Source organism: Ammospiza caudacuta, chromosome 21, assembly GCF_027887145.1.
Source record: "Ammospiza caudacuta isolate bAmmCau1 chromosome 21, bAmmCau1.pri, whole genome shotgun sequence".
Classification (NCBI taxonomy): Eukaryota; Metazoa; Chordata; class Aves; order Passeriformes; family Passerellidae; genus Ammospiza; species Ammospiza caudacuta.
The window spans coordinates 2425179-2450793 of NC_080613.1; the positions used below are offsets into that span (position 1 = coordinate 2425179).

Genomic DNA, 25615 nt, shown 5'->3' on the forward strand with positions numbered 1-25615 from the left:
CGGAGCTGCCGGGGCCGTGTTTGTCCGGGCAGAGCCCCGTGCCTGTGTGCACCGCTTGCCGCAGGCAGCCGCAGCTGATAATTGTGGTTGTTACTGTGAGCCCGTTAATCCCCCGAATCCCTTTACCTCCTGCTCGCAGGGGATTACAAATTAATAAAAGCAGCTTAGGGGCGGGAGCCTCCAAACTCACATATGCTCCTGCCGGCGGCGGCACCGGGACTTTCGCCCGCTCCTGGGGGCGGCCGTGGAGCCCCCGGCGAGCCCCGGACCCCGAGGCACCGGCCCGGACCACCCTCATCTCCTCCGGGTCCTGCGGGGCCGGGTCGCGGCTGTCCCCGGGCTGGTTCCTCTGGCAGGGGACCGGATCCACTCTGCGGGACAGCTCAGCCCTGCGAGGCTGGGAAATGCAGGGGGACACTCTGGGGACCAGGACTGGGTCCCCAGATGAAGCACCCAGGAACGCCAGGCGGGGGCTGGGGTCCGGGTCCTGCCCGAGTGGGGTTGGTACCATGAGCAGCGACACCGGGTGGCACCAGCACCAGCACCTGGCCCTCCCCAGGGTTGTGAACATCTTCTGGGGACAGTGATGGCCACACGGTCCCTTTTAAGCCCGGTTTTTAAGTGGATTTTTAGTCTGAGCCTCTAAGGAAGCGCTTATAGCAAACCCACGTGTGGGGTGGTGACAGGGCAGGGATAGGGCAGCCATGGCCAAGCAGGAGGGAGGGCAGGGGCTGTGTCCCATCAGGACAGAGAGCAGGAGCTGTGACCCACCAGGACAGAGAGCAGGGGCTGTGTCCCACCAGGACAGAGAGCAGGGGCTGTGTCCCACCAGGACAGAGAGCAGGGGCTGTGTCCCATTCAGAGGGCAGGGGCTGTGTCCCACCAGGACAGAGGGCAGGGGCTGTGTCCCACCCAGGACAGAGATCAGGGGCTGTGTCCCATTCAGAGGGCAGGGGCTGTGTCCCATCAGGACAGAGGGCAGGGGCTGTGACCCACCAGGACCATCAGAAGTTCCTGCCAGCCCCATGGTCTCTCATGCTGTGACATCCAGGACCCCACAAAAGCCCTTGTGCTGCTCTCCCTGCACACCCTCCTGTGCCCTCCTGCCCATGGCCTTCCTCACTTGGGCTTCTGCCATTAATTAAAAAAACAACCATTAATGAAAACCAACCCACTCAAGCATTTATTTATTCCTGGTTTATTTTCTCTTCCCTCCTTCAGATTCCCCAGCAGCTCCTGAGAAGTCTTGGCTTAAAAATACACCTCCCCAAGAGGATGGATCTGGTTTACCATGGACATGTTCATGAGCTGTCCTGGCAATAGAGTTCAGCTGAAAACAATTTGCAGACACAGATAAAAAGCACAAACGCATCCACTTTGCCCAAACGTTTGCAGTTTATTTTAAACAAGCACATTCATTTACAATTTAGTACAAAACAGTCACTTTTCCTTCCAAGAGAGGAATGAGACAATAAAAATCCAACCCAACCAGAACAGACTTGGAGATGTCAAGTTATTGACTTCAAATAAATAGAACATTTAAATTACTGAAATGGTACTGTCACTATTTTCAACACCTCATGTGCAACACCACACCTGGGACCTTTGTTCTGTGCAGGAACAGCAGGGTGGATGCACTGATGGAAACAGAAAATTAGGAATTCTCACAAATAACTTCATCAGGTTTCTTTAGCACTTGCAGCTTTTGTCTCTCCTGGCACATTCTACTCCTTTTATTTTAATATTTCCTATTTGAAAAACATCCTGAGAGCAAAGAAATTATGAATTACAAAGGGCCAAGGGACTGCCCCAGCACAGCTCAATTCCCACAGGGAAGTGGCACTGCAGGACAACACACCACACAAATAAACACTCCAAGGTTGAGGATGTGAGGCTTGGAGGCAATTTTTAAACCAGAAACACTTTCCTGGCAGCATCACCCACCTCCCAGCACGGACTATTGGTACAGAGACATAAAATGGTAAAATTTGTCATTACAAAAACAGAAAACAAACCCAAGATTTACTCAAGTGAATTCAAAATCAAGAAAACCTTCCCAGATGAGGACACTGAAGTGAAGACTTTTGCTGATTCACTGGCAAGAGCTGGAGCACCAACATGGACAAGCAATACCCTAATTTCATTAATTTCATACTTTCATACTCTGAAAAGACAAAAAAAGCCACTGAAGTTTGAGTCTTGGTTCATTTTGTTGTGTTTGCAGCAGGGTCACAGCAATGTGGAAGTTAAAACTTTATTCCAAACTCTATTCCTCTCAAACTTTATTCCAAACCCACATTTGCTGGTTTTTAATGGCAAAATCATCCCTACAAACCCCCAAGGCCTTTTGCTTTCACGTGCTGACAAAAATGAGCAAAATAAGTCACAACTTATGAAACCAGGTGTGTGTATTGGAATTCTAAACCACCAATGGCTGAATTTCAACTTGAGAACGTGCAACGCTGACAGCAGGAATTATTAATTTGTTCAGTTTTCCAGATCCAACACTGCTGTGCTGGGTTAGGTTTTCCTGGTGTTTGGGTTTTCTTTCAAAGCTCAGGATCCTTGCTGGTGGGCTGAGAACACCCCAAAGTTACCTGATTTTCAAAAGTCAGCGTGGAATCTCCAGGTTTTCCTCTGAATGAGCCTCACCCTGGGATCTCTCACTGGGTTCCAGCCCAAACCAAAGGGCCCTGATGAGCCTGGAGCCCCTTCCCCATGGGCTCAGCACCACCCTTGTGCTCACAGGGTGCTTGAGTGTCCAAGCCCAGCTGCTCTAAGGATGGGAGTCATGAATTCCTAAAGAGGAAAGACCCAGGATGGTTCCTCCTGCCAGAACTCTGGAATTCTGAGGGTCCTTAAGGACACAGAGCCAGCCCCTCTGCAGGACTGACAGGGTCACGGGAGCTGAGATTTCTCCCTCTGACACATTCACAGCAGCCCCAGGTGTTACTGTGATAAACTTCAGCTACAAGGGACAGTGAATCTTTGCAGCTCAGTTCTGTCATTCCAGCTGGATGCTGCAGAGACACATCAGAAATACTCAATTTTGTGAACAGCCAATGTTTGATTATGAGAAAATAACCCTGTGGGGTTTCTGTGCTTTTTTGGTGCCAGGCTTCAAACTTTCTGTGCTGGGGGTTCTGAGGGAAATCAGAGGAGGACACAGCAGTGGTATAAATGCAGGGAATTGGCCAGAGACCCCTTAGTCCTTCTCGTGTAACAGAGGAGCCAGCAAACATTCAATTAAATTAAAAGTTGCAAATGTAGAATTGAAAGGAAAAGCCTTTTTATATAACATAATTAATCTGGAGAACTCACTGCCACGAGAAAACATTGAGGCCAAAACCTATTAGGATTAACTAAAGATTAAGTAATGGATAACTAGAACATGCTCAATTACATGGGATAGGATTATAAACTTCACTAGCCAGGACGTGAATTATCCCCCCCAGCCAGGATCACAGCAACTCCTACTCCCAAGGATGATTTTGTAATGTTTCCATGATTTCCTCTCACTGTTGCTCCAAGCACCCCACACTGAGCTCTAGAGGGAACTGGACATCCCAGAACAGGGCAGCTCTGGGTGGAAATACCAAGGGAAGTGTTAATTGCTCTCTTGTGATGCAGAAATTCAACAGAACAAACTCAGTTGTTGTAGATTTTCCAATCTGTTCTGCCATGGTAACACAAACCTTGCTGTCCTTCACTAAAAACATTGTTTTCCTTTCCTAGAGTTCGTCAGGATTGGTTTCCACCTGGAAAACACCATAATTACTTAGCAATCAGCACCGGGCTGCTAATTGTGCCCCAAAACTCTCATCCTAGTGATGGCACACACATATCCTTGGCTGGAATGCACCAGAGAATGGATGAATGATTTGAACATGAAATGCTTCCTTTAAATATGTAAATAATAGTTCAGAAAGTCACAGAGCTTCAGAATTGATTTAATCAGAGGAGCACTCGCGTTTCCTGAAAAAAATCATCAGAATTCCTGCTTCTCCCAGTGAGGCTCAAGGTACCACTCAGGAACTGCTCAGCACTCGGGAGGTGAAATCAGCTCTGGATGGAATTAAAACAAAACATAACACCTGACTTGAAAATACACAAAACAATATCCAATTTCCTTCTCCAGCAGGCACAGTGGATTGCATAATGCAATGTTTACTCTGGAAATGAGTAAAGGATGTTGGTGGGAAGTCGTGGAAAAACCTTAACTGCCGAATGCAACGCTCCCGTGCGAGGACATGGACGTGGCCCTGGGCAAAGCCTGGGCATCTCAAGGCCAGCTCCACCCGTTCAGCTGAACACCTGGGAAATGCCTCAGGAAGAAAGGGGTGTGACCCAAGGAATACTGCATATAAAATCCCTGATCATAAATATTAAAGCTGTGTCTGGGACCCAAGAGCCACGAACAGCGCGAGCTCCTACACCGAGGAGCGGTGAGACTTCACTTTCCAGCGCTTGGACCTGACCCGGAAAAAGAAGTACATGATCATCAGAAACAAGGATGATGCCACATAGAGGATGACACACAGACTCATGTCTAGGTTGGAAAATCCAATCCCTAGGAAGGACACAGCCTGCCTGGTCCCTTTGAGGCTCACGGAGGCAGCTGCGCCTTTGGCGCTACCTTGGACAGCTCCAGGATTCCCCGCTGTCTTCTCCAAGCCCTTGGAGCCTGGATCTCCTGGGTTCTCCTTCTCCTGGAGCTGCTTTTCTCCATTTCCCCCCGAGTTCTTCTGCAGGGTTTTGTCTTTCAGCTCCCTCGTGTCTCCCTGCTCGTTGTCACTGGGCTCAGCCTGGCTCTGGGTGTATTGATAGAGAAGATTCTCGCTGCTGTAGTGGGACTTGAGGAATTGCAGGACTTGCTCCTCATTCCAGCTGTGCAGCCCTTTGATTTCTTCATGGCATGCAGGACAAATGTCTGGAGTTGGCCACTGAACTTTGGGGAATTTTGGATCTTCAGTCAAGTCACCTAATTGGGAGGAGAAAAATAGAAATGGAGAAAGTCAGGAGGGATGACCAGGGTAAGCTGCACCATCAGCCCAGGGAGTGCTTTCCACTTCCAGTGAGGTTGGCATAAAAAGCCACAGCACAATAACTGAATTAAACAGAGACAATCACAAATTTGCAACTTCTCATCAATTCTGACCCCAAACATTTCAAAATACAAACACTAACTCACAATTATTTCCCTTTTCTCACAGTAAAAGCTGCAGCATTTCAATCCCAACTCCAAATCCTGCAATTGCTGCTTTTAGAAGGCAGGAACACCCAACAGCCTGGGCCCTGCAGGGTTAACCTGAATTATGGTGCAAAACAAACTGCTCTTTTCACTCCTTAATCCCTGTTTTCTGCCTGGTTTGCAAGAGCAGCTCCAAGGCCAGACACTCAGATATTTTCATGTTTCTGTGTTGTGAACCTTTCCATCCCAAGCTTGCTTTTCCACAGCTCTGCATCATTGCCAGAACAAATATCAGTATTTTAAAAGCCATCTTCATGTTTAAGATGGATTTTTCAGCTAAAAACCAAGTCTTTACATATGTAACACTGTATTGAATTAGATCTGATTTTAACATTTCAGATGCTCACAGCTCTGGCCATATTTCTGAGCTGAACACTGCAGCTGGTCTCACACTTTGCTCTAAAAATCAATATTTTAAAATGGGAATGGAGATAATTTTTAGAAAAAAAATCTCTACCTGGTAAAACCCCTAATTTATTAACCTGATTAGTACACTAGCACTTAGAATATTTAAAAAATAATAATTTTGCATTTTATTCTCATTTTATTATCTTTATTCTTTTTAAAAGCAGGAAACTTCCCCATGATTTTGGGTAAAATAGGGATTCAAAAGACATTTAAAAATATTTGTCTCCTTGATATCTATGAGCAAAAGAACAAATTGGTTTTTTTATCCTAAAGATCACTCAGCAATCAATTTGTTGCAATAAAAAAAATACAGAAACAAAATGTGCTACAGCAAGGTTACAAACAGAAAGCTCCCTGTACTTTGTGTTTTCCTGCCAAAGAGGGAAATGCTGTAAATCCTGTGCATTCCACAGGAACAGGGAATAATTCAATAGGGCAGAGCCATATCCAGGCACCTCCTGACCCCCACCCCAAGGTGCTTTCATTGACCAAACATCATTTCTCACTCAGCACCACAAATACAGATGCAGCTTTTAAGGGTGAAAATACATCACTGTCCCACAGAGAAATTTTAGCAAACTGAAAAAGCATAATTTAACATTATTATTTATTCCAGTGTGTTTATAGTTCTTACTAAAAGGGTATTTTAGCTGGCTGCTGCATCACCTAAATCAATATCCATGTGAGTTTTCCAATACCATAATGTTCTAAATAAGTGCATTGCTCCACCACTTGGCAACTCCAAGTCCACAGGAGTTGCCTGTTAAAGGAACCAAAATTAGAGGATGTTTTTATTTAATCTCTTATTATTTACCTTTTTTCTCCTCAGAGAAAGGAGGCAAACTGTTTGTACTCACAGCAGTATTTAATTCTTCATAAATCTTGGGAATGCAGCAGGAGCATAATATGAACACAATGTAGCATATTGAAATTGTAACTAATGCTGCATTACCCAGATCCATAACAGCAGACAGGGATTTAGTGCAAAGAGAAACCAATTTTCTTTAGTGCTTTAGTTACTTGATACCTCCATAACAGAATGGATTAAACACAACCAGTATTTTAACAGCACTTCCAACTGGAAACACAGGGATCTGGAGGGGGCACAGGTTTCCCTTATACAGTAATTCTATTTTATTCAGCTGCTGATCTGCCAAGAATTGAGGCTTGAAGCCTTTTGTTCAATTGCCATCATTTTCCAAACCAAACAAAGGTAGGTTTTAACCCTAAACTGGTACACAAAGAAATGCAATTATTTTTTATCCACTGCTAAGCAGCTGAATTGCTCCTTTGATTTGGAAAAAGTCTGACCAAGCAACAGGTGGAGTATCAGAAGAAACCAGCTCTGAAAATGATGATTTTCATCCTCAGGAGTTTCTCTCCCCTACCTGCCAGCCTGTTGTTGACCACGTTGTGCTTCTCCCAGAGCCACAGAACAGCCTGGTCCAAGCTCTTCACAGAATCCATGGATTCTTTGGCCATCTCCTCAAAGTGCTGAGCACAAGCCTTGCAGCCAAAGAAGTGCTGGATGTATCTCCTCATCACCTGCAGCACAATTTGGGGGTTGTCCTCCAGGCCTGCAAGACAAGGGACAGACACAGCTCCAGCAGCAGGGAAGTGAAGGGGGGAGAAGGAAAGGAAAATTTGCTCCATTCTTGTTCCACAGAACTGATACCTGAGCTGAAATAAATCACTTTTGCAATTTAAAGTGGCTGTTTGTACCACACCTACACACATTCAGTATGTACAACTGTGCTCAAAGCTACCCTGAACACCAAAACCAAATAAAAGTCAAGTACCTCTACAGCAAAATTTCTCTTTTCAGAGTATCTTAAAATTTCAGGGGAAAACCAAACTTAGTTAATCAAAATCAGACATTAGTTTTAACAGAGAACACTGTGAAATTGTTAAAATATACAAAATTCACACTTTCTGTATGCCACAACTCCTATGGAATTAGAGACTTTCTCCAAGCTCTTGCCCAATATATAAATTTAATATATAAATGTTTATATTTTGCATTCATCTCTATATTCATGGCCAGGCACTGAAGTTATGGTGACTTTGCTACTGAAAATCAAGAGTCAAACCCTCTCTGTGAGTCCTGCACAAGGTGCCTGTGAGGGCTGTTTGTTACTCCTCAATTCTGAGGAATTAGAGAGCTCCACAATCTCATTAGAATTATTAATTCCATGGCTTTTTTGGCAGGCTCTGAATGCACAGAGCAGCTGCTGAGCAACACTTGGGAGAATAAATCAGGAATTCCTGCTAAAATAAACACAAACACGTGATTCTTTTTAAAACATTCACATTTCCACACTAAAGATAATGCAAAAAATAATGAATTCAGCAGGAAGATGAGGCTGCACACGTTGGGAACTTTGTGGCCTTTCTTGTGTCAGCAGGTAGCTCCTCACTTCTCTAAGTGCCTTGAAAACCTGATATAATTTGTTGAAATCCTAATGGTTTCATCTCTGTCACAAAGAATTTCTGATTCATGCTTAATTGCCCCAGTAAATTATGTCAAAATGTATTTTAAAATGTCCTGTGTTACCACAGGCACACACTTGTCAAATTAAACACATTTTATGGTGCAGATTGATCAAATTACAGACTCCTGCTGCTGAACACCATGAGTAATTTACTATTGCTTTGTTTTCTTGGGGAAAAAAATCAACAAAACTGCTCAAACTATCAGAGCACTCATCTGTTATAGATATGGGAAATACATAAAGATTGTCATCAACAGATTTATTTAGAACAACAAGAGGGTATTCTTTAAGACAAAAAGAGATTCTTCTTTAAAGCCCAAAAGAAATCCTAAAAAAACCCTGATTTCTCCTCAGCCATTCAATATCTGTGATTGAACAGACCTGTATAAATAAAAGCTATGAGATTAAAGCAGATTAAATTACTGCATTAAAAGAAAGGCTGGAAAATTATTTTGGAAGTTAAAACGAATTTCAGGCAGAACAGTTTTACCATTTATATTGAAATATGTATTTAGGAAAGACAATAAACACAACCAGAAAATTACCTCTTTGTAGAGAAACAAGAGATTCATACACAAATTTAATTTCATTTGTTCTCCTGTGCAATGGTACACCCTTGAAAATTCATTTTGTGGGGAGATCTGTCAAATTCAGCACTAGATTTAAAAATGCCAGATAATTTATTATAAAATCCACAAGCCTGTTCTATTCACACCAAGACATCCTGTTACCTAAAACCACACTTCTTGCAATGAAGTGAGCTCAGGAAATGATTTCTACAATGATTTTACACACCCTTGGCTGTGAGCAGCTCTGAGTTCCTCTGGATCCCTCCTGCGACTCCCAGGTTCAGATTTCCCCACTCAGCATTAAAATGTCTCAACCAGAACCCAATAAAATCATTTTATCCAGAAAGGCACAGGAGTTCACCCAGAGTGCCAGGCCCTCGAGCAGAGGGGACGATCAGGACAAACCCATCTGCTTCAGAAAGCAAACAATTGCAAAATGGCTCATTTTGGTTGTTTTTCTTTTATCAGCCCCCAGATGAATCTTCTATTAACATCTGCCATGTATCATTGTGTAATCCTCCTTTTCTCTTTCCTCCCAAACTACTGCAATTCAGGGTAACCCTAATCTTTAAAGTGGACAAGAAGCATAAAACCCTACCTGTGGTGGGAAGGATTAGGGAGTACATCATGCTTTTTAGTAGATGGGATTTAAACAAGCAATAAGGAGAGGAAAACCTCCCAAGACATAATCCCACAGTCTCAGACTGACCCAATTCTTTCACCATAAGAAGTGATCATCACATATCTGGCCCGATTTACAGCCAGGGTTAACTGTGCCAAAGAGTTCTCAGGTCCTACAATGTATTTTTAACTTCAGGCTCATGCCTGAAACACACAATTTGAGGGGCAATTTTGTGTTGTTAAATATTAAGAATTAATAGATTTAATCAGAACACTTTGGGACTAAAAAGGGGAAATTTAAGATATGCAGGATCCTGCTGAACAGCTCAGAATCATCCAGCACAAACCCCCCAAACTCACTGCACTAAACTGAAGAAATTAAATCTACTGCCCCATGAAAAACAAACAAAAACAGAAACAAAAATCAACAACAGAATGATGTGCTATCAAAAAAAGCCTGTTCTGCAGGAGCATTATTCAGATTTGAAGGATTTTCACTCTGATGCAAACAATGCTGGACAAATGTATGGATCTAAAATGTGAAATAGTAAAATCCTTTTAAACATACAATCAACAACTGGTAAATGGAAAATTTCTGAGTTTTATGATGTCCATGTAGAATTCCTATATTCCTTAGAAAAGACATTTAAAAGGCTTTAAATGAAAAATAAATACGACTGTAAACAAACAAAGCACTGTCCTGGCAAAAATAAAACCCCAATTTTAGCATTAGTGATTCTATTTTCATTGGGTGAGGAGAATAGATTTTATGACCAGCATGTTTCTTAAACAGGAATCATCACCAGAATATTAACACTCAGCTTCACAAGATGCTGCAAGTCTAAAAATGAGCAATTTTACAGAGTGCTGGCAAAGCAGTAAATCACTGCAGGGATTAATGACAGGTACATTCAACTGAAAAAAAAATAAACTAAAGTTGTAACATGCAGTATTTAATAAATAACATTACAGAAAGATCAGCTAATGGCTGTACATCTTTTATAGCTACTTAACTGGATGGTAAAACCTCATTTTCCTCAAATTTCATTCTCAGTGCAACCTTAGTTAACCTGAATCGTTTTCATCACTTTTCAGGGAGCTCAACATTTCTTTGCTTGAAATTCTCTTTTTGTTTTTTCTTTTTTCTTTTTCCTGTGTTATTATTCCCAGCTTTAGACCCACACACTTGATTTAGCACATTCCAAACCTTCCTGCTGCAGCCAAGCTCTGACCCCTGCTGGTGCAGCCCTGCAGCCACTCTGCTCCACAAACTGATTCCTTCAGGATTTACACACCAAAAAATATTTGCTGCTCACCTGTGTTCAGCAAAGCTTTTGGCCTCAGTGCAGCCTGGACAGTGAGGGTGTGGAACAGCTTCCAGAGGGAGCAGCTGTAGCCTCTCAGCTCTGGTCTGCTGCCCTGGCAGCCAACCCACTGCACTTTCCTGGGCAGAAATATCCCAGAAATCTGCAAAAAAAAAGAGATTTATTTAAGGTGTGTGCTGCTCTGGGGCCTAAATGTACTGAGTGTGGTACCATTGAGGTGATCCAGAGTAAAGAACAATAAATTACTTTCTGCAATTCTTAATTCATGCTTCAGGCACACAAAAACCCTCATGTCTCAGATACTCTGAAGCATCATCATGAAACTCATCTCTTTTGGACAAGACACAAATTGTTAACCATTGACATCACACCTACTGAAATCAGTCTGACAGAGCACACAAAGAAGTTTAACCTGTGAAGATTTTTTTTGTTTAAACACAACACATGAAAACATTCCTGTACACTGCCAGAGCTCCCCTGGGCACATCCAAAATTCCCTATTACTGCACAAGGTTTACATTATTTACAGTATAAAGCCTTCACTGGCTGTAAAATTCCATATTATTTCTTCTTGGGACAAACCCACTCCTTATTCATTGCACCTGAAACTCAGTGCAAGATTTCAATTTCTGAGACTTTTCTCTTCCTAAAATGCACAGGAGGCTTTCAAATTTCAGACAGAAAAAGGGAAGAAATGGTGAAGTTCTGTGCAAAGACAACCATGTGACAGGGCTTTGCCAAAGTGGGATGGGATTCCAGCAGGGAAATTGGAGAGAATTTGGGGGAACTCTTCAGGAATAATGCACATTTCAGTGGGAAAATTTCCCATCACTTAAACTCTGACCTTCAAGAGAATCGTGCTGACAGCAGGCATAGTGAATCAGAAATATCCTCTGGGAATCTTGCATCCCTGGGGATGACATTAGGGAACAAGTATTGCTTGCTCGTTACAAAACCACCCAGGATTGGATGTTTCAATTCTCTCATTTCAATTTCTTTGCGTGGATGTGGGTTGGTTGTTTTTTTTCTGCTAACGATTTCACTTTATTTTCATTTTAACCTTCTTATAACTCCATTATGAGTGGGGGAGCAGCAGTAAGTGATGTCTTAGATTGATATAGAATCTTATCCTGTCCTAATGCCCTGTTTGATGCTGGCACTGGCAACAGCTTACCCGCATTTTGTTGTTGACCAGATCCAGGATAGCATCATAAGGGATTTTGTCTAATGGAAGGCTCACCAGCCACTCCTGCAAGGTCTCTAGCAACTTCACCACAGGCTGACGGCCAGGAAAAAGCTGAGAAAAATAAAAAAAACAAAGAAGAAAACATTTTCAAGCACAAATCTCATTAGCAATGAGCTTTTGGTTTTATCCAAGTGTTTTTGTTGTCTGTGAAATGCTTTATTTTGTTCTCTGATGAGCAAATTAATTACTTGTTCTGCTTGCAGTAAAAAGCCATCTCACACCAGTCTTTGCTTACAAAATTCAACAAGTTTTTTGCGCAAAATGTTAAAAATTTTTAAAATTTTAGAATTCTTAGCAGGCAGGAATGCTACAGAACAACTTGACATTATCTAGGATTTCACATTAAGGTAATTCAGTTCAGAATGTTGCTCAAAACAGAACAAAACACCTCAGTGCAACAGAGAGGCTGAAATCCCTCTCATTTCTGAAGGATCAATCTCAAAAATTAGTTCTTTTTAGTCAGATTTCTGTCAGTTTAGGAGCTGTTACCCGGAAGAACATTTTCCTTTCATGTGTAGCAGTGATTTCCAAAGTGATCTGGAATGAGGAGTTCCTTAACTCACAACTTACAGAGCCACAGCCTGGCAGATGAGTGTGAGGAACTGAAAATCAGTGGTAAGGCCATTATTTTACAGCAGAAAGGCTATTTTGCTTTAATGAGGGTTGGAATTATTACAGAATTAAGTCAAGTATCTGCCATTCTTTAGGACCCTTCCAGAGGGAGCAGAATTTCAGTCATGAAAACTCCCCAGGCAGAGAATCAGAGATTTTTATGCCTTTGGATTGACCATCACCATGAACAGGAGAAGAATATAAAAAACTTTCTAACACCTGAAAATATGAATGAGAGAAGTGAGAAAAGTGTTACATGACTGAAAAAAAATGCAAATAAAGGATAGCAACTCCTGGTGGGACAGGGCAGGGGAGATGAGCAGACACCTAAAAGAGAATATTCCCCATTTATCACAACAGCCAGGGAATCAAATGACATCAGCTGGCCATGGGGAAGAGCAGAGGATGCTCTGGGGATAATATGATGGAAAGATTACCACACACTTTCTTAAAGAAATGAGGCCAGCTGCAGATTTCTGACCTCTGATGGCTGCAGGGGGGAGCTGGCTGGGTAAGGAACTGTCTGTCTGATTCTCAGATAAACCCAGATATTTGGAAATGGTTCATATAGGCCTTATTATTCCCTTAAGAGTTATTGATTCACTTGTTAAAAATAAAACATAGTGTGAGCTACACGGGGAGTAAAAATAAAGATATATTGGTCATTTCAGGAAGCTGGCATTATAAAGCAAAATGATTTTAAATTTTTTCAAGTCATATCACATTATATTTTAGGTATTTTATTTTTATGCAAATGTAACACATAAGCATTTTAAATTTTTAAATAATTATATTCAATAGCTCAGTTATTTTTGAATACCTACTTAATCAAAATCAGCACCTCAATTATATTCAAAATTCAGACAGAAGCTACTAACATCTCTAAATAGAACAGCATTTGCCAAGTATGCATTAATGAAATTCAAAAGTCAAGAATGAAAAACAAAGGTTGGTTTAATCCCACTGAGCAACAATAGCCACTTATCCTGAAAATCTGATAAATGGACTATATTTACAGTGTTTGTTCAATATGCTGCAGACTATTTAAGCTTTATTTAATTTCGAGTCCCCTAAGGTGAAATTAAATTGCATTTTAACCCTGTAAGTATGTCAGAACAGCAAACAATACCTCAAAAACAGCCTTTAAATAAACCCACCAGACTGTGTTTGAAGCTACTGAGGATGCACACACTCAAACACTGTGCAGACACTCTGAGAGACTTATGCCCCACAATAAATTTTCTGCTGCAGCCACTTCATCTCCACAAACAATCAGAGCCCAGCAGTGCCTACCTTGGCAGAGATGGTGACAAAGTCCTTGAAGGTTTTCAGCTCAGCTCCCTCGAGCGCCTTGTGCGTGGCCAGCTCCACGCGGAGCAGGAAATGCAATCCTGACTCAAGGTCAGCCACGTACAGCCTGGACCTGGAACACATCAATCAATAACCCTGCAGGCTCTGGCAGCCTCCTGCAGCCCTTCCCTCACCCTCACCGGGTAAAATAATGGCAGAAATGTCATTAAAGTCCCCCCTGAGCGACTGCAGTCCTGCCCACCCTCAGTGGCACAAGCAGAGTTTGGAAAATTGAGGCACAGCCACACATGAGAAAGTTTTTTGATACCTGACAGAACTTTTTGCTTCCCAGCCAGCTTTACCTTGTAATGAAATTACAGCCCTGGTGTAAGGAAATTACAGCTTCCCTGCTGGGCTGACCACAGACAGAAACAGGACATGCCCTGAACAACAGGGGATCCCACACAGGGCAGGGGTGCAAACAAGACTGGAAATGGAAATGGCAGTGTTGGGAAGGACTGAATTAGAAATCCTCTCCCAAATGCAGCAGTTTTACTGCAGGTCCTTCACCTCCCAGTTAAAACACAGCAGCTCTAAAGACAAGAGTTCTGACAGGCACAAGTAAACCATATAAACCAAATAAAACATTTTCCAAGTTCCTTCTCACAGCCAAATATCTTCATAACTAAACCTGCTTTACAAAGTACAATTACAGCAGGCACACAGCCCCAGCTTTCAATGCTTTTCAGGCAGTGTGAGACAGAGCAAAGGAACTGAACAAACAGAAGTTCAGCAAATTCACACTTCTTGTAAAAGTTCAGCAGCACTGCTGTTGCTAAAAAATCAGAATTAAACAACAAACATTGAAAAAACTGGCTGCTCCCACCTTCTAAATAGTATGCAGGAAAGAACATATTAAAAGACAGAATCATCTATAATCATATATATTACAATTATAATTTAATTTAAGCTACAGACTTATTCTGAATTTATCTCCTTAATTAATAAAGTACTCACTGAAGTTATAAAAACCAGCAAAATTCTGCTTCAAGTTTCTTAAATAAAGAGACATCCACATGAATGCAGGAGGTTCTCCAAAAGGATCCTATTTAGAAGATACTTGGAGTGGAGATTCATGTCAACAAGATTTTGCCTTGCTGGAAAGCAGCTCAATTTAACTAAGTTGTTTTGCTAACTGAATGTTCCACATAAAGTATTTTCTAATAGTCACTGAAAGAAGATGACACTAATAGTGTCCATGAAAGGAAAATAAGTATTATATGAAAGCACTCAGCCCCACATCTTTTCCATCTAAAGATGCTGAGGGATTATCTCTCTGCACAGGCTTTGCATCCTTCTCTCAAAGAGGGAAAGAGGGTGAAGATAAACCTCAGGGGATTTGGGGTGATAAACATCTTTTACAGTGACTTTAGTATTTTCTATTATACTTGCATTTGACAAGCCCTTTCCAGTGGGCACTGTTTCACTACTGCACACACAGAGAATCTCCTACAGAAACGTTACAGCTTGGTATTTTAACTCATAATTTATTTAATTTATTTTTTCAGGGACACTGTTCACTTCTTTCAGGTAGTGGGTGATAAGTCCTTGGTATTTTCAAGGCAATTGAATATTTCACAACACTTTTGGTAAAAACATTCCTTCCAGAGCAGTGCAGACATTTGCTGCTAAAACCAAAATACCTCACTAATTTCACCTGTGTATTGTTTGAAAAGCTGCTCACAACTGAACTGAATGGAGTGAAATGAAGTAAAATATGGAACTGCTCTAGGATTTTATAATAAATTACAGCTCAGCTTCCCACGTGACAGGAAAAAGCTGCAGGTGATTTTTAATAACTAAATTTATAAAAATCAAGGGAATCACTTACTTATCAAACTCTTTCCACACCTTTATTTCTGTGCTCTCCTCTTTGTTTTCTGGAGCAGGCAGCTGCAGAGGCAGAAGGAGTTTTTTCCTTACACCTGGCAGTGACTTTAAATATGAAGAAAAGAAAGATCGTAGAGGCTTCAAACTGCAAATGGACAAAGAGAGAGATAATTGTAATCTCAGACTAAGTGAATGCCCAAAGCAAATAACTGTATTTATAAAATAAAATATTCACTTTGGTTTATGTTTTACAGTCCTAGTGCAGCATGGCCTGTTTTGATACAAAGTGAAAACAAATAATGTTCAATTTATGAATAACAAATCACTTGGATTATGGGTGTGAAATTCTGTTCAAAATAAGAACAAAAAATGTTAATCTAAATGTCAATTCATGTTACACAAGAAATGGGTTTTCTTAAGAATTTTAATGCTTCATTTATTTTTTCCACTTTTATTCCAAAGATATTTTTTTAATTTCAGAACTATCATAGTAATAAATTGAAGCTATAAATAGACAACAGTAATAAGTAAAAGCAGTATTAGGTATTTTATTGATAATATAGGGAACACACAAGTTCAGGGAGTACAATGTATTGATGAGGTGTCAGGACATCAAATCCTGACACTTTTATCAGTTAAGTGAACATCCCCACAACCCAGTGACAGATAATTACTTACTTGTTAATTAATCCATGGCTGCCATTGGGCTGTATCAGGTAGCATGAGGGGACTGAGGTGATCCCCAGTTTCTCCAGGAAAGGTTTATCAAAATTCAGGGCTCTCCTCACCACGATGTTTTCATACTGGATCAGATCTAAGATAACCTGGGAATGAGAGGATGCCATGCATTATACATTGTTCAGGGAACAGCCAATCTTGCAGGACAAGACACATAAACAGGTGAAGTGCATCATCCTTTAAGGGCATCATTAAGCTGTTTGCAGGAAGTGCAGCTGTGGCTGCTCCGTGCACACAAACAATTTCACTTAAAGAAGATTTACTCTTCTCTAGAAATTATTACTCCTATTTTCCTTTTTTAATTTTAGTTTTTCTTGGTCTGTTCTGGTCTTTTCCTCCTTCCTTCCATCAGTGATGACACATGGCCTCCTTTTCTTCAGCAGTATGGGAAAGTTTGTCCATTTTGTCTTGTGTTGTAAACATGAAAACAATGCTATTTTCTGTTTCACTAAACTGTTCTATAAAGCTCAAATACTACATAACACTAACAAACATTTTTTATCCTGAAAGCAGACTCCACTTTGTGCTAACCAAATGACTCTGTCTTCCCCTCTAACTGTAGATAATAAAAACAGTGTGATAAAAAGCTGAGAACTTTATAACCTTCACATTTCTTCAGTAATGCCCACTTGCACCACCACAGCAGCTCCCAGAGAACAAATGGCTGGAATGAGCCTGACCCCAGAGTGATTCCCACTCCTGGCAGCACAACCTCCTCCACTCATGACACTGGGCCACCTCAGCATCAAATCCAATTAGAAACATTTGCAGACACTGGATGTTTCCACACAGATTATACTTGGGTAATTATGCATTTTTTTTTCTTCACTTATCCTTAGCAGGAAGAGAAAAGTAACAGTTGTCTAAGCTAACAAGAGGCTCATTAGGTGGGGAAGTGATACCAAATCAAATATTTTATTGGGAAGCAAAACCTAAAGACTTCCTCTGTGTTTCTGAACTGCTTTATGCTACCATCTTAATTTCTACAAATTTATATGTGAAGAAAGGGAACTGGAGAGTTTAGATTATTACAAACAGTTGTCCAGAAAAATGAGTACTAAAAATGGTTCTCTAGTAGTAACAAAACAATAATGTAATCTGGCAATATTTTTGATGTGATCTTTCAAATTCTTGAAAGAAAATTGTGCTGAGAATGAAATTGATAAATTAACCTACTACTAAAATAAGAATGGAAGAAGTTAACATGACATCACATTATTTTGTACGAGTGTGAGTGAACACCACAGCCCAATAAAATCCCTGGGTTTAATGATCCCCCAAACACGTGTGACCTGCTCCAGTGCTGCATTCAGGGAGCTGTTGTTTGGCTAAATAAGCTCAAATCCAGCTGCTTTCTGGTGACATCCATCCACAGCCACTCTGTCCCTCAAGGTCCCACGTTACCTCTCGGCCCACGTAGGAGCTGTTGCTCTCAAACACAATGGCTGTGTAGTGGTGGCTGCTCTTGTCAAAAAGAGATGGGAGATCACTGGACCTTTGAGGAAAAGAAAAGCAATTTAGCACAGAATGCAATACACCCACTGTTACCATGGAATTTTCTTTTACAATCTCATAGCACAACCGGTATGAAAAAACTTTTAAAAAAGGTTTTTAATTTTCTACAGTTTATTTAATTAACTGAGTGAACAGAGAGCAGCTACATTTGAAACCAAGGAACTTACAACACTGGATCCAGTGGTGGGCAAGCAGGAGGCCTCAGCTCCTGGGAATGGTTCTGCAGGAAGTCAATCATCATCTGACGAAGGGTCTGCAGCTCTCGATCTCCTCCTGCTGAGAACAGTTCCAAAAAAACCACACAAAACCCTTCAGAAAACTGGGGGAAAATGACTCACATGAAGGTTTGTTGTGCATGCTTTTCTGGGTCAGGTTTTTGCTTTAAATTCAGACTTACAACTCAGCATATTATCTGGCTGGAGAAAAGGATTTGGTTGTAGGATTTCATTTTAATGTTGCTGTGAGATCATATTTGAAAGCTGTCATCCCATCCTAAAATTAATAAAACCTCAAGACTTTTCCAAATGTATCCATCTGCCTGCCTTGCTGATTTTCTCTTCAAACAATGCTTGATTCTCAATGTGAACATTTTCACAGTAGTTGCTGTGGGCAACTTCAGCAGGATAATAACCACAAATTAAAACCTGCCAAGATATATTATTCCTACCAAATGGAGAGGACACAAAGCCATGGAACAAGAGGAGGAAATAACTGAAGTGTGATAATATTTTATTTGCTTTAAAAGAAGAGGAAAAAAGCAGAAAATAAATGCCCAAGAGGTAAAAGTAAGGTTCCCTTGTACAGGAAGGGTTAATGGTGCAGGTGGTCTCTCCTCTGACCTCTGGCCTTTTAAATGTTCATCCATGGAAAAGGACAACATCACTTTTGTCCCAGACAAACCACCTCAAGCTGTGATCCTGACAAACCCTGGGCTAAGCCTATTTTCAGGGAGTCACCATGTGAATAGGGGCTCTCCCAGTGCAACTCAGGATGCCTGGAAAATGGCTGAAGGATCAAAAGGCAGCATTGAGCAAACTGGATCTCATGCTGATGAGGAGGGTGGTGGGAAAAAAGGGATTAAAAAAAATTAACAAGCCATTTGTGGAAATTAAGAGCTTCATTAAAAAAAAAAAAAAGGAAATGTTATTCCCAAGTTTCTTGAAGAAATGTTCTGATTAACACTTCCTGGAATACTTGAAATATTCTGTTTAAAGAGCTATTTAGTGTCCACCCCATCCCTGCCCAAAGGAACTGACAGGATTTTGCTTGTTGTGTGACACAGCCCTAGCTGACAGGAAAACTGCTCTGGGAATTTCTCACAGTAAAATGTTCTTACCTTGGTAATTTTCTCCAGTTGTGAATTGCTTTGTAAATGCTTTGAAGTACTGTGTGTGAGAAAAGAAAAGTCACTCTATCAGACAAAAAAGCCCAGTTTAGGAACAAAAAAAGCTTTAAAGAGTTTTTACTTTTACAGCTGTAACTACAAAACATTTTTATTTTTCTGCTCAGGAGACAGTTTCCCTCTTAGCCTATGAGTTCCAAAAAGCTGCTTCCCACCTACCTGAGGGCAGTAGGAAAAATCCCTTAATGCATAATTCAATGGTGTGTATTGATCCTGCACTGCAAACTTTAACCCAAACACAAATGAACTGATCACCAAATCTGTGCTACCAACTGTGTGTGCATGTGGAACACTATTCACATTTTCCAACTCCCTCCAGTGGTTAAACAGGAGATCTAAGGGAGCTTGGCTGCCTTCTGCTACAAAAAAATAACATGGAAAAATTCAGTGTTTAATAAAGAGGATATCACAATTTACACCTAAAACTTTGGAGAGTAAAAGAAAATAAAAGTATTGGTTTTACTATCAAGGTAAAAGATCACAGATCCTATATTGGAATGTCTCCTGTTATCACAAACAGTTTATTCAACCCTCTCCATCCATCACATTCTGCTCATACTTAATAATGTGATTAATACAGACTGACTAGAAGGTAAAAATTGTATAAAAATGAACAATGGCAGATGTTGGCTAATGTGGCATCCTCTTTAAAAGGCAGTTTAAGCATTTTATTATGAAAAATATTATGAAACTAATCACAAAAATAGTGAAGGATCTATCAAGGGTAAATTTTTAATTGGTCATGCAATCAGCTGTTTTCACAAGGCAATTTCAATGTGTCCCCTTTACTTCCACACACCAAAACTAAAAACATTATTAATAATCCTGTAACAGCTGAATTTGGAAAATATTTATACAAATGTTTATTATCTAATAAATCTATTGAAATTAGGGGTTATATAGATGTGATAGCATGATACTTTACAGAACGATACCTTCTTTACATAAGAATTTTTCAGATTCAGAACTGAATTGCTGCTCAAAACAGCTGCATCAGCTCTTGCCTTCAGCAAAACCCCCTCAAATTAATCTTTTATCAACTCTGCAGTTTTCTCAGCAAAGCAAAACTCCAGCTACAGAACAATGAGTTACCCAGTTTAATTACCAGAAAACATGCACCATTTGCCCAAGGCAGGATGTTCTGCACTTACCCTGAGGGTTGGGTAGTAGTGAATCCCATATTCCTTGCACGTCTCATAGTTCCCTTCTTCCCCACAGTCCAGCACTCCAACTCTAATTGCAGATTCCCAGTCTGCAAACAAAGATATCTTTCAATTTTCAGCAGGAGTGACCATGGATCCCAGCTGATGAATTACCTTGCTTCCCATGGAAACCAGCAGCAGGACTCAGAGATTCCAGTGGCACAAAAATCCAGCCCTGGGTCGATTCTCATTTGCCATTCATTCCCATCCCCCAGTGTAACACAATTTACTGATTTTTAAAATAACTAAAACCTCCCTGTTTTTCTTGGCTGCATCAGTGTTTTCCATGCACCTGAACCAGAGGAATCCCAGCACACAACGCAGCAGTTCCAGGGGTGATGAAATCAGGGCCAATCCAACACTTGCAAGGAGCTGGATTGAATTCCTCAGCTTTTTCCCATTAGCTGTGCTCATAAAATAGAGCATGCAGAATGCATATAACTGAATAAAATTCACCCAACAGTTACTCATCCACATGGCTGTCAATTACAAACCCATAAATCTGATACACCTTGTATTAGAGCTTTTTTAACAAGCTGCTTTTTCTCCAACTTAAGAGTTTTCTGAGAGGCCTCAGAATTACACACACCCCCAGCTCATGTAGTGTCTGCTGAAAGCTGCATTTATCTGGCAATATCGTTCACAAATACATTAGTTATACCCCCAAAATACCTGAGTTTTAAGCAGTGTTCAATAGTTGAGTTTGAGCATCACTCTGACTTTCCTTTATAGCAATAACCATGAGAGTTCAAGGATTTCCATAAATATGCTTATATAACTTCAATAAAAGCTTTCAACTAACTTACAGCTTTTTCCTTCTCTTTTTGCTGGGAATTTATCTTTTTGAGCCAGCCTCTGCTGCAGCAATCACTTCAAGGAAGAACCACTCCAAGAGAATCCTTGGACAGCTGCTTTTTGAAGCAAAGTTAAATCAAACCAGCCGTGGGCAGAATTTGAAGGTCCCTCACAATTCCCAATAAAATTTAAAAAGCACTAAAATTAAACATGCTTTTATAGGAAAGAGCATGAAAGCTTCATCAAGTTCAAGAGCTGATGGACAGTTCTGGTCTGTGAAATTTATCTTGACCTTTCCTTGTGTTTGGAGGAGGCCAGGGCAGCTGATGGAGAGGTTTGTGCTGAACATGCCAAGAGCTGAGCGGGCACCAGGAGAGCAGATGGGCACCCATTCACAGCAGCACAAAGCACACAACAGCCCATTTCATCAAATAAAATGCAAAACACAAAAGAAAAGTTTGGCTTCTGGTTATCTCCTCCATTCAACTTTCACCACTCCTCCTCTTTTTTCCACCTGTCTGGATCCTCCTCCTGGCCATGAATGGGAGCTCTCTGAGCTCAATGCAAATAACCCCACACAACAAAGCAGCGCCACCCCAGCTAAACACCAGGGTTAAAGAGCACCAGCTGGGATGTGCTGCTTAACATTCCTGCTGCTGGAAACGGAGCTTCTGCTTTCCAAGGGGCGCCAGAGCTGCTGGAGTGCACAGCTGACACCCTGGAGTTACTGCAGCGCTGTGGCCTGGGCTGGCTTTTTACAAAATGCTGATTAATTTGAAATTAGCATTAGTGGGTTTGAAATACTGACTCACAAGCGAAGGGAAAGAGGCAGATGAGGGGTGCATTAACCATGAGAATCTCTGTTTATGCTAAACAAGCTCAAGGGAATGTCAGGGCTGTGTCGGACAAACTGGAATCCTGCAGGTGGGTCAAACCTCCCACGTGAGGAATGGCACAAAGAATTAAAAGGAATTCACTTCCTTCCCATAAACCTGGCTGTTTTCCATCAGGAAGTTTCAGTCAGGGGGGTAAAATGCTGATCACAGGCACCTCTCTCTCAGAGCTCCTTGAGACTTGCCTGTTTTGACACTTGGCTGCTTCCTGAACAAGGTGACTGCAGCTCCCCACCAAATGTGTTCAAAGAAAAGTTTCTAGAAGGAAATCTTTATTATGGATTTGAAACAAAACCTGCTAAATTTGTACAGTTACTCCAAATCCTGAGGAGTGAACTAATTCTGTGTATGATTCTGTGTATAATTCACAGGTTGTCCTATGTGTGAATTCCAAGGGTTTGTCACTACACATAATTCCAGCCTGTATGTATTTTGCTGATTAAACTTAATCATCTTTTAGACAGAAAAAGGATAATTAACTCTAATGGCCACTTTGGCTAGTGCTGCAATAAAATGAAATGTGAGATTAGGAAAGCAGCAGCACTGACTGAGCTTAAAGCCTTTTCTGAGAGGGAGTATCAAAATAAAAACATAAATTACACAAAAGCAAGCATTGATCCTATTTTTCAGGAGGATTATGTTCTGCTGTGAAGTCTGCAATGGTACTATTGCCAAGATTTAACAAATGAGAAACAAAACTGAAATTAGGTCTATTAGCACAGGCCTTTTTTGGACAAAGCTATTGCACCAATTTAACTGGATTTTGTTTGGACATCAAATCAGCAAACATAACCCCAGTGATCTAGGAGTTCTGCATCCTCAAGGAAATCCTTTAATATCCTAGCAGATGAGTAAATATCTTTGAAAAAGAAATGTTGAGACAGATTAAGTGGGCAAAATGTTTTGGGTTTGGTTTCTTTGCTGAAGCTATGAATGAAAAGTGTGACTGTTCTCAGTCTCCTAAAATCCATTCACCCAACTTGAAAATGGAAATATTTGGCTGACAAATAACACCAAAAGCCAACAGCATTTGCTGGTTGTGCCAATGTCCACAAGCATTCAAAATCCACTTTGTAAATGAAAGTTTTCATAAAAGCTCAATGGATGAAAGGAGAGAGGCCTTTAACTGATTGCAGTGATACAAGTGTATAACAGCATCTGCAGTTACCATGTCTGCTGGTGAGGAAGAAAATGTGTATTTTAGGAAGTCTTTACAAGTTACAAAGGCATCACACTGCTGTAATCCTACCTAAATCCCTGTCTTATTTTGACCAAAGCTCTGGCCAGTTTGGGCTCTTCCTGCTCTCCACTGCTGTGCTCAAAGACCTCCTTGTTACTTCAAAGAAGATCTAATATTATTTTGGCCATGAGCAGATTAAAGCAGGAGAGAAAATGTTACATAAACTTATGCAAATTAAACAGAAGAAAGTTACTGGTTTATAAACAAACCCCTCATGCAAGTAAGGAGTATTTGAAGCGCTCTGAAAACCATGACAGTTCTGTGTTTCTCTGCTTTTGAGTCTTTGCTCACCAATCATAATTCCTCAGTGTGTGATACGCCTATTTTAGGGTGGGTTTCCATTTCCAGAGATCTAAATGCACACCTAATACTTCACCTACATTTCATGTGAGCTGTTAATGCTTTTCAGAGTGTCACAGAATGGCCAGAGCTCTTCAGTTCCTCTCAAAGTTAAACAACGAGCGCATTAAAAACTGCTGAATCCATCCTGGAAACATCTCCTGGGTGAAATCTGAATTAAGAATAGTTTAAAAGCCTTTTACACTGCTATATTAAGCATAACATTTCCTACAAATCTGATCTCAGCAGAAGTACTGAACTTTAATTGATACCTCAGGGGCCTGTTTGTTTCCTTACATCTACAAATAGAGTAAAACTCTTCAGCACCTGCCAAAAAAACTGAGCAGGCTAAGAGACAGCAAGGCAGGTCCCTGAGCATAAACTGTAGATGCCACCATTACTTTTAAAGTCACTAATTGATAAATATGAAACCTTGTTCTCACTTTGCTTGATTTTTGTATTATTTTCTGGTGGCACTTTTCCCCCTTTGTGCCCATCCACACTGAATTTGCAAGATATAAATTAATATGTGCACAGCCTCTCCAGTATCACAGTATTTTTTGCTTATCCTCTGAAACAAGCTGTTCTCTTGATAAAACATTTAAAAGACAAACATCATGCCTTCAAGAGTTCAGTGTAAACAAACCTCGGCTTCACAGGGACACTTACATGCAAACCACACTGCTGTGTGCATGCAAGGTAAAGTTTTATGCCTGGATTCTTTTAAAACCTTTAATTTGGAGGTGTGCTTCCACCATGCACCCCTTGCTCTGTCCCATGCGCTATTTTGGCTGTGTGGCAGCACCTGAGCAGGGTATGAGGTGATGCTCACACACCAGAGCAGGGGATGGGGTGATGCTCACACACCAGGGCAGGGAATGAGGTGATGCTCACACAGCAGAGCAGATGAGGGTGATGCTCACACACCAGGGCAGGGAATGAGGGTGATGCTCACACACCAGAGCAGGGAATGAGGGTGATGCTCACACACCAGGACTGGGGATGAAGATGATGCTCACACACCAGGGCAGGGAATGAGGTGATGCTCACACACCAGGACTGGGGATGAAGATGATGCTCACACACCAGGGCAGGGAATGAGGTGATGCTCACACAGCCCCGGGCACACGTGCCGTGGCCCGCCGGTGACACAGCGACCGAGGCCCCGCGGTCCCCCAGCCCAGCGCCCCCCGGGGCACCGCCAGGCACCGCCGCGGCCCTGCACCGGCTCCGGGCACGGCGGGAGGCCGCGAAGGGCCGCGGGCCAGCGGCCGGGCCGGCGGGGCCGTGGGCGGTGACCCGCTCCGAGCCTCACCTTTGACGTCCCCCGCCAGCGCTCGCCAGGTGGGCGCGAAGGCGATGCAGTGGCCGCAGGACGAGCTGTAGAACTGCACCACCCAGGCGGCGGAGGAGTTGAGCAGCGCCGGCCGCACGGAGCCGGCCGTCAGCACGGTCAGCGGGTCGTGCCCGGGCCGGTACAGGCGCGCCGTGGCGGCGGCCGCCAGCAGCACCAGGAGCAGCACCGGGAGCGGCACGGGGAGCGGGACCGGGAGCGGGAACAGCGCCCGCCGGCCCCCGCCCGCCGCCGCCATGTTGGGACGCACGGAGAGGGGCGGGGCGGGGCCGCGCCATAGCAACGCGCCGGCCATGGCGGCACGGCCTGAGGGTAGCGCGGTCTGAGGGCAGCGCGCTCTGACTCGCGTCCCTGAGGGGAGCAGCGAGCGTCCCGTGTTCCTTGGAGGAGCCAGGATTGTCCGTGTTCCTGAGGGGACCCTCCGTGTCCCCTG

General features: G+C 42.1%; 1 protein-coding gene across 1 annotated transcript; it reads right to left on the bottom strand.

Annotated features, from left to right (window-relative positions):
- Nucleotides 1-1386: 1386 nt before the first annotated feature.
- On the bottom strand, nt 1387-25477 carry QSOX2 (quiescin sulfhydryl oxidase 2). The gene is made up of 12 exons (XM_058818202.1): nt 25144-25477; nt 20511-20611; nt 19294-19342; nt 18125-18233; nt 17847-17937; nt 16383-16528; nt 15706-15849; nt 13818-13947; nt 11841-11963; nt 10658-10808; nt 7048-7236; nt 1387-4981 (listed from the first exon to the last, which is right to left on the bottom strand). Exons 1-12 carry the CDS (start codon nt 25475-25477, stop codon nt 4431-4433), a joined length of 2118 nt encoding a protein of 705 aa, XP_058674185.1. The 3' UTR covers nt 1387-4430.
- Nucleotides 25478-25615: the final 138 nt, after the last annotated feature.

Excerpts from the sequence above, each read along its gene's own strand:
- QSOX2 (XM_058818202.1), bottom strand. The coding sequence starts at position 25,477 with ATGGCCGGCGCGTTGCTATGGCGCGGCCCCGCCCCGCCCCTCTCCGTG. Across the intron at positions 19,343-20,510 it reads ACTACTACCCAACCCTCAGG|TACTTCAAAGCATTTACAAA; the intron begins GTAAGTGCAGAA and ends TCTCACACACAG. Across the intron at positions 4,982-7,047 it reads GGTCAACAACAGGCTGGCAG|GTGACTTGACTGAAGATCCA; the intron begins GTAGGGGAGAGA and ends CCTCCCAATTAG.